General features: G+C 36.7%; 1 protein-coding gene across 7 annotated transcripts in view; it reads left to right on the plus strand.

The window, feature by feature from the left end:
* Nucleotides 1-14,541, plus strand: part of ATP8B4 (ATPase phospholipid transporting 8B4 (putative)) — a 256,893-nt gene that overhangs the window by 145,245 nt on the left and 97,107 nt on the right. For all 7 annotated transcript variants that reach the window (XR_007133091.1, XM_047766387.1, XM_047766390.1 and 4 more), the window contains 4 exons: nucleotides 2,801-2,889; nucleotides 4,149-4,345; nucleotides 10,040-10,248; nucleotides 14,105-14,148. Coding sequence is in view for 6 of the 7 variants with exons in the window: in XM_047766387.1 (XP_047622343.1) it covers nucleotides 2,801-2,889; nucleotides 4,149-4,345; nucleotides 10,040-10,248; nucleotides 14,105-14,148 (539 nt within the window). In the remaining variant the exon portion in view is untranslated. The remainder of the gene's footprint in view (nucleotides 1-2,800; nucleotides 2,890-4,148; nucleotides 4,346-10,039; nucleotides 10,249-14,104; nucleotides 14,149-14,541) is intronic.

Below are 14,541 nucleotides of genomic sequence, written 5' to 3' on the forward strand. Positions count from 1 at the left end.
TCTGCAACCTACACCACAGTTCACGGCAATGCTGGATCCTTAACCCACTGAGCAAGGCCAGGGATCGAACCCACAACCTCATGGTTCATAGGAGGGTTTGTTTCCACTGCGCCATAAGGGGAACTCTTGCTGGCCTGTGTAGAGCATCGGTGAGATAATGGGTGAAAAGCACAGATGCACGTTGCCTAAAACATAGTAGGTACTCAATAAATTCATCAAACAATTACCTGTTGAGTACCAACTGTGTAGAAGGTGCTATGCTACTTACTCATTTGCAATTAAGAATCTGAAAAAAAAGCAAGGGTAGTCCCTTCACTCATGTGGTTTAGGGTCTGGTTGGAGCCAGAGACATTTATTGCAAATAAAAGTGGCAATGAGTATATAATCTCAAACTGAGATAAGTGCTGAAGAAAAAGAACATGGACTCACAAGAATATATAGTGGAGGAATATGAAGGAAAGAACAAGCTAGCTAAAAGGCACATCATAGGCAGCCCTGTGGTAGGAATGAGCCTGGGGAGGTAAAACAACTTAAGAAGGACAGTATAGAGCATGGAAAGCTTGGCAGATAGAGATGGACATGTGACTAGAGAGAGGGGTAGGGGCTGGACCATGCAGGACCTTTGTGTTCTGTATCCAGAATTTTGATCTTTATCCCAAGAGCATTGGGAAGCCATTGCACATTTTTCAGATACGTATATGTGTTAAATTTGAAAGGTTCACTCTGGCCTACAGTGTTTGTAAAGTTGGTAAAGATGGTCTTGGAAAAAGTGTGTGATTGGGATGGTGTCAGAGTAAATGTGGACAGACAATGTTCTAGGCTTTTATTATGATCCAGTTGAGAGATGATGGTACTTTGGCTTAGAGTGGGAGTCATGGAGATAAAACATATTTTTAGGTTCCTCCCACCTTTCACAGCTGGATGGATGGTGGTGCCATTCACTGAGATAAGGAACCCGGGGCTTGACAAGGGACACCTCAGGGGCCTTAGAAAGAGCCAGGTGAATATATCATATAGGCAATGAAATATATGGATTTAAGTACATGAGTTTAGAGGTCAGAAGAGCAGTCTGAGCTGGAGATACACATTTGGCCTACAGATATTAACTGGAGCTGTAGTCTTAGAAGAGTATTTCAGGGAAGGTGGATTGAGAAAGAAGTGAAGATGGCCTTGCCTGTTTCTTAACAAGTTCCAGAATTAATGGCTGGGTAGAGAGGAGTGAGTATAATGGAAGACAAAGAAGAAACTTCCCAATAAATAGGAAGGAAGGCAGAACATTTTAAAACGGAAGCTCAGGGAAGAGCATGTTTCAAAAGGATGGAATAGTCAACTGTCAAAGGCTGCTGAGAGGTTGAAGAAGGCATAGAGAATATGGATAACAGCAGATCTGTTTTGGTGGAGTGAAAGGCCAAAAAACTAGCTTGAGATGTGAGTAGACGAGGAAACAGAGGCTGTTGAGTGTGGGAAATTCTTTCAAGACTGTGCCATATGAGGGGAAGAAGAGATGTGTATATCAACATCTGTGGATATATTTAAATCAATATTTAAGAATCCATTAGGTGGATTTTTTGCTAGTTGATGTGTGTGGCTATTCGTAAGAACTGAGAATTTTTAGCACAAGATTCATCTGTCAGTATTTCAGCTTTTAGCAATCACACACAGTATTTGTTCTTTGTGATCTTTCCTGAAAGAAACACTTCCCACCCTGGATGCCCATACGATTTTAATAAACAATTCTGAGAAAATGTGGGTGGTCTCCTTTACACAGCAGTGGCTGAGAATGGGACACTGGGGTATAATTTCCACTTCAAGACAGTGAATTGTTATATGACTCCAATCTTTGCTCCTATTTGTCTTTAATGTAAAGGCGTCTTTTAAGGATGTGCTTGCCCATTCTCCCCTGACTTCTAGAATGGCGTATATTTCCATGTGTGCCTCCCTTCTCTGTTTCCCTTTCTTTTCCCTCTCCTATATTAAGTGGCTGCATGGATTGGTGCTAACTGTGGGAAGATGCTGTGGAGAGGGAACACGAGGGAAACCAGATATAATTAAAATGTAATTGCTTCTATTAAGCATCTTATTTGTCCACAAGGAATTTTCTTAGTCATTATAATCTAATATATTCCTTTGTTAATCATTTTATAATCTCTCTCTAATGCAGTTAATAATGTTCCTAGAATTTCTTGAGCAAGACACTTAGAAAATACCTAACATGGAATTTAGGAGAATTAAGTGAAATAAATCTCACACAGGATTTAAGATAATTCTTGCCCTTACCAAAAATGCATATTATATAAAGACTGTGCAATATACAATAAAGGTTCAAATTACTTGCTGTTGTATTGTTTTAGTCTAGTTTCTCCATTAAAGGTATCTCACATCTTTTTGTGAGACATCCAGAATTTTATTTCTTATCTTAACTTTCCATTTCTGATGTTAATGTTACAAATTGTGTTTATTACTACATTGTTTAAAAAATTTCCAGATTATTCCTTCAGTTTGATTTTTTTAAAAATAGCACTGCCTAAACCTTTTGGCTACAAGTTCCATCTGGATTTATTGTGTTCTATGAAGACCAATTCTCTTGCAGTTTCCATGGTTGTTGTTAACCCACCAGCTGAGAGTCATAAGCAACTTTGTAATAGCCCCTGCTCTTAACAAATTCCTATTATTTTGAACAAACATTAGTTTCTGTTCAGGAACATTTGATATAATAAAGAAATAATAATAATAATGATAATGATAATAATACATCATCTAATCATTTGAGTTATTTCTTTTCCTTTTCTTTTTTTCATAGGTCCTGACACTAAACTAATGCAGAACAGTGGTAAAACAAATTTTAAGAGAACAAGCATTGATAGATTGATGAATACTCTAGTACTGTGGGTAAGTTAGTATAACAAAATTAGGTAGTATCACTAATCATTGTTATCTTAGTGTACTTTTTTTCCTTTTTTTTTGTTTTTAAAACACAGAACATAATTTTTAGAGTAGCCTGGTCTTTTTGTCATCTTACCTTTGCTTATATCCTTTCTACAGAGCTCATAGACAGGGCTGGCTTTGTGGGTATGTGGCTTTTGAAGTTCCACAGGGCTTTGATGACAAGGGCTTCATACTTGGCTTATTCATCTGCTGTGGCTGTGTAGAAATTCTTCATAATTTTTGAACAAGCGGTCTTGCATTTTTATTTTGTGCCAGACCCTAAAAATTATGTATCTGGTTCTGTTTATGAATCCTCTGAGGCTGCAGTCACTGTTCACCTCTTTCGCATAAGCTTCTGAACCTCCTGGCCCATGGTTATCTCTTTCCTCTGAATTTCTTTTTCTCCTCTGATTTTTTTTGAAATGATTTTTATCTACCACTTGTTAACCCAAACTAGTAGGGTCTTCTTTACATCCAACCCCTCTGTCAATTAATCTTGTGCTACCTTCTGAAGTGGGTCTGATTATTATCTAACTTGTTGTGTAATACTGCTTTGCCTCCTTATGTTACAGTTAAATTTAAGAACATTGACTTTGAAATAGGAGGGCAGTTTGAGCTCACTTTGAGTAAGGATTGTGCAGCTGGATGTGTACCCAAGAGACTTGAGGAGTCTTTATTACTGGTGTTTTTTTCCTTTTGCTTTTATGCCATGGGTTACCATATAACTTATCATTCAAACAGGATGCTTTTGAAGGTGCAAGGAGGGAATACTATTAATATCACACCTGGACAATAGATGTAAACAGGGGCTTACCAGGGCCAATCAGGGCATAGGACTATCTTTATTAAGGCACTTAATATATGCACTCTTCACAAATAGAGGATGTATAGTATTAGCTTTGTGTCCATAAAAAAGTTATATACTCTCTCTGGGCCTCTGCTTTATTTTGGTTTTGGCCTGTAAAGTATGAATAATGTTGGTTTCTGTCTCAGAGAGTCAGTGGGAGAATTAAGTGAGAAAATGTATGTTAACTATTCAGCCATGTTCCCAACATAAATATATTACATTTTACTTGTATGATTAATGACATGTAAGATGAGCTTTAAATAACTTGGTTTTCAAATGACAATTTCTTGGAGTTAGAGGTGTAATTGGATTGTGTTGATATGACTAGTGTGAGATTCAAGTTAACCTTAACAAGAACACTTTATTCTTGTTTCAGATTTTTGGATTTCTGATCTGCTTGGGAATTATTCTTGCAATAGGCAATACCATTTGGGAGAATGAAGTTGGGGACCAATTCAGAACTTTCCTCTTTGGGAATGAAGGAGAGAAGAACTCGGTGTTCTCGGGATTCTTAACATTCTGGTCATATATTATTATTCTTAATACAGTTGTACCCATTTCATTATATGTGAGGTAAGATTAGAGTTTATACTTTGGTGAAGCCATTTCGTCAAAAGCCTTTGTTCTGTGTAATCATTTTTGTTTGTTTTAAAATTATAAGCGGGAGATAGATGTCTCCCTCTAGCTGCTCATGATTTGCCACATCTGTTACAAATGAGGCAACTAGGCAATTTAATGTGTTTAATGCTCACATTTTCAAATGACAGTAAATGCATTCTATTTTCTTCTTGATTTTATTTGGATTCTTAGGGATGTTTTTCTTTGGAATGCATGGATTACAATATAATCTCATGCAACCTGATCAGTTAGATAGGGGTTGATGTTGAGAATGAAAGAGGAGAATATTTGGGGATATCTGTTGAGATGTTGCCTCCTTGCCACTAGTCTGGCTCCAGATACTTGGATTCAGACCCTATTCTACCATTTACTAGCTCCATGATCTTGGGCAACTTACTTCACCTTCTAGTGTCTCAGCATAGTCATTTAAAAAAAGGGGACAAAAATAGTTCTACTTCACAAGATTGTATGAGGAATAAACCTGTAAAGCTCTCAGACAAATGCCTGAGACATTGTAAGAAATGAATGAATATCAATTTTTCCTATTATTATTAGGAACTATCAATGAGTATATAAATTAGAACTCTCAGTGAGTACACCCCACCCCCGCTGCCTCACTCTCTATGTATTTGATGATGCTTTGAAGTTGGCCCTAGAATCTATACCCTAGACATTATTTTTTTGCATTTTTATTAAAGTTGATTTACAATGTTCTGTCAATTTCTGCTGTACAGCAAAGTGACCCAGTCATACACATATATACATTCTTTTTCTCATATTATCTTCTATCATGGTCTATCACAAGTGAGACATTCTCGGTCTCATTCCTACCAAGACTGAGTCAGACAGTCCCAAAGACACTGGAGCCAAGATGAGACTTGGTTGTTTGACGTTCTTCATCACCAGTATTTTAACAATACACAAACTTACCGGCTTTAAATCCCTGTTAATTTTTATAGTCTTCTTCTCTCTTTCCAAAATCATAGCTATGATGAAGCAAGGGAAGTTTAATGTGCAAAATCCACCCTTGTTTTGGAGAGCAGTCAGGAAACTGAAATGTCAAGTTGTGGGAAATTGACTTGAAGTGGTGGCATGTGGCCACAACACCACAAATTGCTTTGGGCCTTCTGGAGCTGTGGTCAGAGCGGGCTCTATTTAAAATGTATCCTACTGGCTCATCTTTGGTTCTGAGGACCTTTCATGATTGTATCCAATTATAAAGTCTGTAGTAAATCCTGCTCCTTGCCAGAGGAGCTCTGGTCAGCTTATATAACTTTCCTTTTATGCCAAAATGAACAGTAAATGCTCATAGGGCTTAGCATCCGCACATGTGCAGGATATTCTGTATAAACTCTTTCTTTGAAGTGCATCAGGTATTTGTCATTTAATGATTTGAAAGATTAAGACCAAACCTAGGTTCTCAGGTTCCTTTCCTTTCTAATGTTTCCCCCTACAGTGGCAGAAAGAAAATCTGCCGGAATAGTCCCAACCCAAGTTCTGGTCTTGTCACTACCACTAATAGCTATGTAACCTTGAAGAAAATATTTGGCTTCTCTGTGCCTTAGTCTGCCTATGAAATGTGTGCTGCAAGAGGAGGAGATTAAAATAATTGATTTCTGAGTTTGTTTCTGCTCCAAATCATATCACCTTACCTCTAGATACCATTTTATATTTTACATAAAGGGCTTTCACTTGTATTGTTTATGTCTCCCAACAGTCTTTTGAAGTAGTTATTGCTCAACTTCTTTTGTAAATGAGGTGATTTGTTCAGGATTGTGGAGCTGGTTATGGACAGAACCAAGATCCAAACCCAAGTCTTATGACATTTGACACAGTGTTTCTCTTCTATACCTAAGCTTGATTTATTTATCAGTCAAGGCACCAAGAGAAAAAAAAGAGGCTCGAATTTTCTACCTGTTGGTAAGCCATCATATTGATGAAGTTATATGTGAGCTTCTTTTTTTTTCTCACCAAATATGAATAGTAATTCTGAGCTCAATTTGAAGGAAAAACATTCTAGGGAATTTCGGGTTGCTAAGGCTGAGATCAAAAAAGAGAACTTCCAGGTATTTCTGATTAGAGGGATGAAGGCCTTCTGTAAAAGCTTCCATTCGGCCTTTGCACAGGTACAAAGAATAAATTAGTGCCATGCCACCTGAGGATAAAAGTGCAGAATTTATGTCGAATGGTAACAATTCCATGTGAGCAGAGGACATTGATTTTGGTGGAGTATTTCTATGCTATTAATGTCTCTGTAGTGTTAAAACATACCCAGCTAGTTTTTTAATACATCATGTTAAGAAATGCAGCTGTTGTACTCACAGGGAATTAGCATTGCAGTGTTTTTTCCAAAGCAACAGAAACAGTTTCCATGTTGCTTATTTTGCCACAGAATGGGCAAAATCATAAGCCCTGGTCTTGGAGCATTCAGGCAGAAAACACTAAGCAACTTGATTATGCTAACTCTGAATATTTGTCTCCTTTTCTCTGCTATTATAAAACAAAGGGCTGAATGTTCCACTGTAACTCTCCTAAATCCTCTTTTCCCAAACAAAAAGGGTACCCTTCTCCTCTACGGACTATTTTAAGGTCTAAGAATTTAAATTAACTTAGAATACTTCCACTGGCTTGAACTGCAACACAGAAGGATCAGATTCTCTTCTCTATTCATTTTGCTCAGATATTTAGGGAGATACTTTACTACCTTGAGATAAATGCAGTTTTCAAGTGATTGAACATTTACCTATATAATGCCATTTTTATGGCATTCTTAAGATCATGTCAGTATTGACTTTACCAAATGCCTGAATTCTAGTCTTCGTTCTGTGGCTAGTTATTTGTGTGACCTTAGGTTAGTTACTTAACCTTTCCAGATCTTAATGTTCTTATTGGTGAAATTAAGGACTAGAAGGTCAGGATTCACTCATTTAACACTAATTGTCTCCCTGTGACAGCTAAGGCACTGTGTCTGGTTCATGATAAGTGCTAGTACTTTTTGAGTGAATGGGATAAGAAAAACAAAGCTGAATTAGAACAGCTAGCAAGGAACGTACAAGGAAGTGGGGTAGGGATGACGAGTAAATCATAGCAAGATAATGTATAAGTAATTACATGCCGAGTATGACATTTTTATATCTTATGATTCTACAGAGTTTCATAGTGTGTATGATTTTTGGGTGAAAAATATTACCATTTAAATGGAAAATGAACTGACATTATACCATTTTTGGAGAGAGAAATGTATCTTTGTCATGTACTTACAGAACTAGAAGCATAGGATTTAATGCCCAGGAAGGACATGAGTGTCATCTTTTGTCTCTAAGGAGACAAATGTTCAGAGTTAGCATAATCAGGCTGCTGTCAACTTTCTCACTTTACAGATGAGGAAACCAAGGTTTAATTCTCATTAAGATCAGAAGTAAGCTATGTGTCCCTGCTTTTTCATTACTATTTTATACTGTTCCATATGTGCTTGTTAATGTACTAAGATACGCAACTAAAATATTAATGAACAAAATGAGACATGAAACTGAAATAAACCTATTAGAGAGAGCAGAGACTATGTGATTATAAACCTAGAACATCATACATAATCACTTTTTTAATATGAGGAAAAACTTTTAGTATTAAAAACACTTTCCTTTGAGGCAATAGCAGTTAAAAAATTATCCCATCAGTAAAAATATACATTTAGGAACAAATGTATCAAGCTATATCATGGACCTATTTGGGAAAACAAAGCAGAAGAAAACAAAACTAAAACATTTTACTGATAGAAATAATCTTTCAAAATTGAGTTCCTGGGGAGTTTTATCCTTCTTCTTGAAGTTGTGTTTAAGTATTATAAAGTATCCATCTTTTTGAATAATTAAGAATTTAATGTAACTTTAATAAAAATCCCAGGCATTTTATGAGAAAGTTGATACATTGATTCTAAAGTTTTTTAGATGAGTACATTAATTTTATCAGTGGGAATAAATAAGTGATAACAGCTAAGAATTTTTGAAAGAGAATGAAAGTTTTCTTACCTCTTTCCCGGTGTGCCTCATTTTACAAAGCTACAATGTTGAAAACAGGGTACATAATGTAACATTAAGAAACAAAATTGAAATTCCTAAAAGAGATTCTAGTGAAGAAATAATTTTAATGTGACATGGAAGCATCTCAACATAATATGGGAAAGGATTCATTGTTCAACAAGTGATGATGAATAAATTTTGTAAATTTATTTATAGTTTATAGCTTAGCTCCTCATATGTGTATTATACTTCAGAAAATTCTAATTGTGATGAAGTAAATGTGGAAAAAAATAAGAACTAGAAGTCTGTCTGTCTGTCTATCTATCTATCTATCTATCTATCTATCTATCTATCTATCTATCTATCTAAATAAAATCTTACCATAGAGAAGGACTGTATAAGCAAACCTCCCTGCCAAAAAAGCTATAAACTATAAATTATTGATAAATTTGATTGATTAAAAAGATAAAACCTCAGTCAAAAATAATGGAAACAAAATTAAAAGATGAATGATAAACCAAGTAACATATTGGCATTATGTATATAGGTGTGTGTGTATAATATATATGTCATATATGTAATTCTTACAAATCAATAAGAAATACACTAATACCTGAAAAGGAAAGATAGGATAGGTAGGCAATAAAAATAGGTAATTCTGAGAAGAAATCCACCTGGCCAATAAAATTTGAAAAAAAGTTCAATTCACCGATAAGAAAAATGCATTACACAGAAATGAGATGCCATTTGACTCAGCATAGACTAAAAGATAATTTTTTTTTTTTTTTGCTATTTCTTGGGCCGCACCTGCGGCATATGGAGGTTCCCAGGCAGGGGGTTGAATCGGAGCTGTAGCCACCGGCCTACGCCAGAGCCACAGCAACGCGGATCCGAGCCGCGTCTGCAACCTACACCACAGCTCACGGCAACGCCGGATCGTTAACCCACTGAGAAAGGGCAGGGATCGAACCCGCAACCTCATGGTTCCTAGTCGGATTCGTTAACCACTGCGCCACGACGGGAAAAGATAATTTTCAATAATCTAAGAATAGAAACCTACATTGCAACTTTTTTAGAAGTTGATTTGGCCTTTTGTTTGACAAAGATTGAAAAAGTTTATATCATTGGCTTTAGAAATTCTGCTTCTAGAATTGGAAAGTCATAAATCAGCACTAGATCATGAGACAATGCTCTTTTCCTGGTAAAAGGTTAAACTGACAACACACCCTGTTTTCACTCAGTATCTAATATGGTTTGCTTAGTGCTTAATGGAGATACTCTTTTCTATCTCTTTTGGCAAAGTAAGGCTACGTCAAACAACTAATATGCTACACAGAAAAATCCACTGGGTCTGTTTAATGTAAGGAGAGAACCATGGAACATTCCCTAAGGCTTTATGCAGAGCCAGCCCACTGTTTCAAGGTGCCACAAGAAAATGACTTAGAATGAGTGTGTAATGAACAGAACCCTGCTGAGATGCCTCCGAAGGTCGCTAGGACCTGGTGACAGAGCATCTACATTTTATTCTAAACTCTGAAGACTTTGGCAGACTTCATACTTTGGCAAAGCTCTGTATGTTCTGACATTGATGGAGTATTCTCTTTTTTTTTTCCATTTTAATGGATGAAAGTGTGGAAGTAATTCGTCTGGGACACAGTTATTTTATAAACTGGGATCGGAAGATGTATTACTTTGGGAAGGCGACACCTGCTGAGGCCCGTACAACCACGCTCAATGAGGAACTAGGCCAGATTGAATATATTTTCTCTGACAAAACGGGTACCCTCACTCAAAACATCATGACTTTTAAAAAATGCTCCATTAATGGGAAAATCTATGGTAAGGAAATTGTTCCTTTTTCTTGATATTGTTAACAGTCCTTAAAAAAAAAAAATAAGGAATCCTATTTTTTTTTTTAAATAAAAAACCTAAAACCATCTCCAGCTTTCTTATTAATATGGGCACCACCAGCATCTAACATTGTGCTTAGCCATATTAAACACTTGCTAAATATTTGTTGGATGAATGTCGAATACTTCCAATGAAACTTTGGATTTGTTAACATTCATGAGTAGAGATGGGGTTAGACACTTTACTATCTGAGATTCCTTTCTATGCTCCAGCTGTGCCATCTGTTCTGTGGTGCTTAATGGACCCATATCCCAGGGAACAAGTTCTTCACCACCTGATTTATCTCAGTAAAAGCAGTATTTATATTTGTTTCCTAACAGCTGTGGAATTGATATTAGTGTCTGTGTTTGTAAGAATTTACAATTCATCAGAGAATTCATAATGTACAGGGCTGCTTTGCGTGGTCAGACAAGCCATTTCATCAATATCTGGTTCCCATTTGTATGCTTTTGTCAGGATACCTGGTTTGTACTGGATTTTCAAACATTCTAGGTATATGCAACCCTTGTCACCCTGATTTTGGACAGTTAGCTGACAGTTCCTTCCTCAGAGAGCATGGCAGCACTCCCAAAGGCTCCTGTGGGATTCCTCTGGATTCCCAATCTCACGTCACTGGACTCTGAGTGTCCAGTTTCTCAATAACAGAAATCTTAGGAAGAGAAATCCAAGAAAGAGAAACCTTTCCTTTGCTGCCTGATGGGACTCTTCACACATTGCCAGATATTTTAAAGTGTGATTTGACCCTGAACAACACTAAGAAATACAAGAATTAAATTTCATACTTTTCTGCTTTTTGACCTCACTCTGCTACCTCACTCCTGTAACCCATGGACACCATGGTTTCCTTGCTTTTCTCTACCTGCCCCACCCCTACTCCACCCTTCTCTGATAGTGGGTCCAGATGATTTTCAACTCAGATTTCCACAAGCCCTCAGTTACTTGGGCATTTCTTATAGCACTATTATAAAAGACTGAGAAATAAAATAGAACATGTTCTTAAACTTTTTTCTTTTGATAATTTTCAGAGCCTTTTGGAAAATGCTACCCAAATAGTCTCATTTTTTAAATGAGACTTTTTTCTTTTTGTATTTTTAGGACCTCATCTGCAGCATATGGAGATTCCCAGACTAGGGTTGAATTGGAGCTGTAGCCGCCAGCCTGCACCACTGCCACAGCAACACAGGATCTGAGCCACATCTGCTACCTATGCCACAGCTCACGGCAATGCCAGATTTTTAACCCACTGAGTGAGGCCAGAGATCAAACCTACATCTTCATGGATACTAGTCAGATTCGTTTCTTCTGTGCCATGACAGGAACTCCTAAATGAGAACTTTTAAATCCAGAGTATTGGAAATATTTTGAATTTTATAGACCTTTTGGATTCTTTTGCCATGGCACTTATTGATAAAATAATGTAATTAATAATGATAACACCATATCTAGGAAATGACCCTAAGGAAATTATCAGACATATGGACCAACATTTATTTGTAGACATGTTGGTTGCCGGGCTACTTTTAGAGAAGTTTCTTGATTTTCACAAAGAATATATCCCAAGATCTTTGCAAATTGCCAAATTTACTAATCCCATGATAGCTTGTAATTTCCCTCATGAAACACAGGCAATGTAACTAAAAGATTTAAGTAACCCCTTTAGACCCTTAATTTGTATATGCCATTCTAATTTATAATGCATTTATTATGTCATTAAAATACATTCTTACAAAAGCACTCACAGAATGTTCCAGATATGGTTGGCCTTGTTAATATCATAGCTCCATGTTTTGGGAATATTTGCTATTCTGATTTATCTAAAGCTTCTATTTTCTTTCTCAGAACTATTATTTTCTTAGACTTCAATTTTTCTTCACTTTTATCACCAGCCTTATAAGCTTTCTTTGGGGGGACCATTTTACACAAAGACAGTTTTGTTCTTATCATTTTTTTTGGTCTTTTTTGTCCTTTTTAGGGCCACACTTGTGGCGTATGGAGGTTCCCAGGCTAGGGGTCTAATCAGAGCTATTGCTGCCGGCCTACACCAGAGCTACAGCAACGCCAAATCCGAGCCGCGTCTGTGACCTACACCACAGCTCACGGCAACACTGGATCCTTAACCCACTGAGCGAGGCCAGGGATCGAACCCTCATGGTTCCTAGTTGGATTCGTTTCCACTGCGCTACGACGGGAACTCCTGTTTTTATCATTTATCAAAGCTAGAGCATATTGGGGAATGACTGGGACATAACCCTGGTGAGTTTGGGATTTAATTTCCAGGTGCTGGGCTAGGTTCACTCACTACCTCAGGGAATCCTCCCATAGCACTCTAGATTTAGACCTGAGACCCAGAAAAGCAACAAATAACTCTTTATCACATGCTTTTTTGTGTCATAGTATTGTGTAGAGAAAAGAGAGAGAATTGAATTCAAAAAGTTGAATCATGTCACTTTGAATTTTGTTCTTCTGTTCCCTCATCTGTAAATCAGGAATGAAAGTCTTCACTCCTTAAGTTTGTTAAAAAGATTGGTGATAATATTAAGTGCCTACCACAGGACTAATGCAAGTAATTCCTACTGTCATGGCAAGAAATACAGTTGTTGCAAATTGCATTGATCTTTCAAATGCCAAGCAAAAGTTAGAAAAACCTTAAAAACTTGCAAACAGGGGAAAGCTGAAATAAATTATGCTACATGGTCTATTATACACCATTTAAAATTAGACTAACAAAAAACTTTTAATGACAGGAGAAATTCTCACACTTTGGTTAAAAAATAGCAGTAATCAGAAGTTTCTGAATGGTATGATGAATTTATGTGTACATGCACACATACACAGACAATCAACATGAAAAAAACTCCATTTTAAATACTGGCTGTCTTTGTTGGTAAGACTATTAGTAATTTTTATTTTCTACTGTGAACATCCTGTATTTTCCAGTATATCTGTAATAAGCACATATTGGCTTTATACTATGCATAGTTATTTTTAAATGTTTGGTATATAGTTGGCTATGTTCTCTGACTGCAGAGGCACTGACATTGTTTAATGTTTATATGCTTTTTTTCACCTCGATATCATGTAGGTGTATCTGGCCCAAACCACGATAAAGATATACTCTCCAAGCTCTAGCATTGATGAGAATGGGTCTGTCTTGGATGTCTTTTTTTTTTTTTTTGTCTTTTTAGAGTCTCACCATGGCATATGGAGGTTCCCAGGCTAGGGGTCGAATAGGAGCCTGTGGTCAATGGCCTATATCACAGCCACAGCAACATGGGATTGAGCCACATCTTCAACGTACACCACAGCTCACGGCAATGCCGGATCCTTAACCCACTGAGCAAGGCCAGGGGTTGAACCTGTGTCCTCACGGATGCCGTTCAGATTTGTTTCTGCTGAGCCCTGATGGGAACTCTGTTGGATGTCATTTTGGATTCCCCAACAGTGGGGATAAATTGAAAAACAAAAATTTGCAAATGTTTGCCTCTTGCAAACATAATGTAACAACAAAGTGAAAAATTTACAGAAAAACGCAATTGTGATCTTTCTTTTTGGTTTAATATATACAGCATTTTAGTTCTATCTTGGGCAAACATGAATATCTCTCTATGTTAATAGCCACGTCTAAGGTTACAGTGTGAAAACACTGCTTAAAAAAAAGGTCTGGGTTTGAATTCATAATCATATATTTACAGTGCTTTAATGAACAAGCATATTTCTTAAAACTAAATGTTTAAATCTAGTTTCAATTTCATTTATTTTTAATTCTCAGTTTTTGTTTTGGCAGGTGAAGTACACGATGACAAGGGTCAAGAGATAGGCATGACTAAGGTGTGCAGGTGATAAAATTTCATTCTTATTTTTAATTTAAAATTGTACATTTTTAAAAAAATGGTGAGTTCCTAGACACCTGATTTCACTATGACCAGTTGAGTTTCCTAATATGTAACATTAAAAAAATAGATCCTATGGTTCAAAATTCCTTCTCATCCGGGTTTTCCAACCCCAGAGTTCCCTCTGTTTTTTTTTTTCTTTTCTTTGAAAGATGTTTATTATATACAAGCAAATATATTTCTCCGTTTTTTATGCAGGTGGTAGCCAACTATACATACTCTTTATAACTTTCTTTCCCAGCAATGATCAAGATCTTTCTAAATCAGTGAAAAGAAGTGCTCCCATATTATTTTTATGATGAATAGTAGTCTGTTGTACTGCATTCTATAC

This window comes from Phacochoerus africanus, chromosome 2, assembly GCF_016906955.1.
Source record: "Phacochoerus africanus isolate WHEZ1 chromosome 2, ROS_Pafr_v1, whole genome shotgun sequence".
In the NCBI taxonomy this organism is placed as follows: domain Eukaryota; kingdom Metazoa; phylum Chordata; class Mammalia; order Artiodactyla; family Suidae; genus Phacochoerus; species Phacochoerus africanus.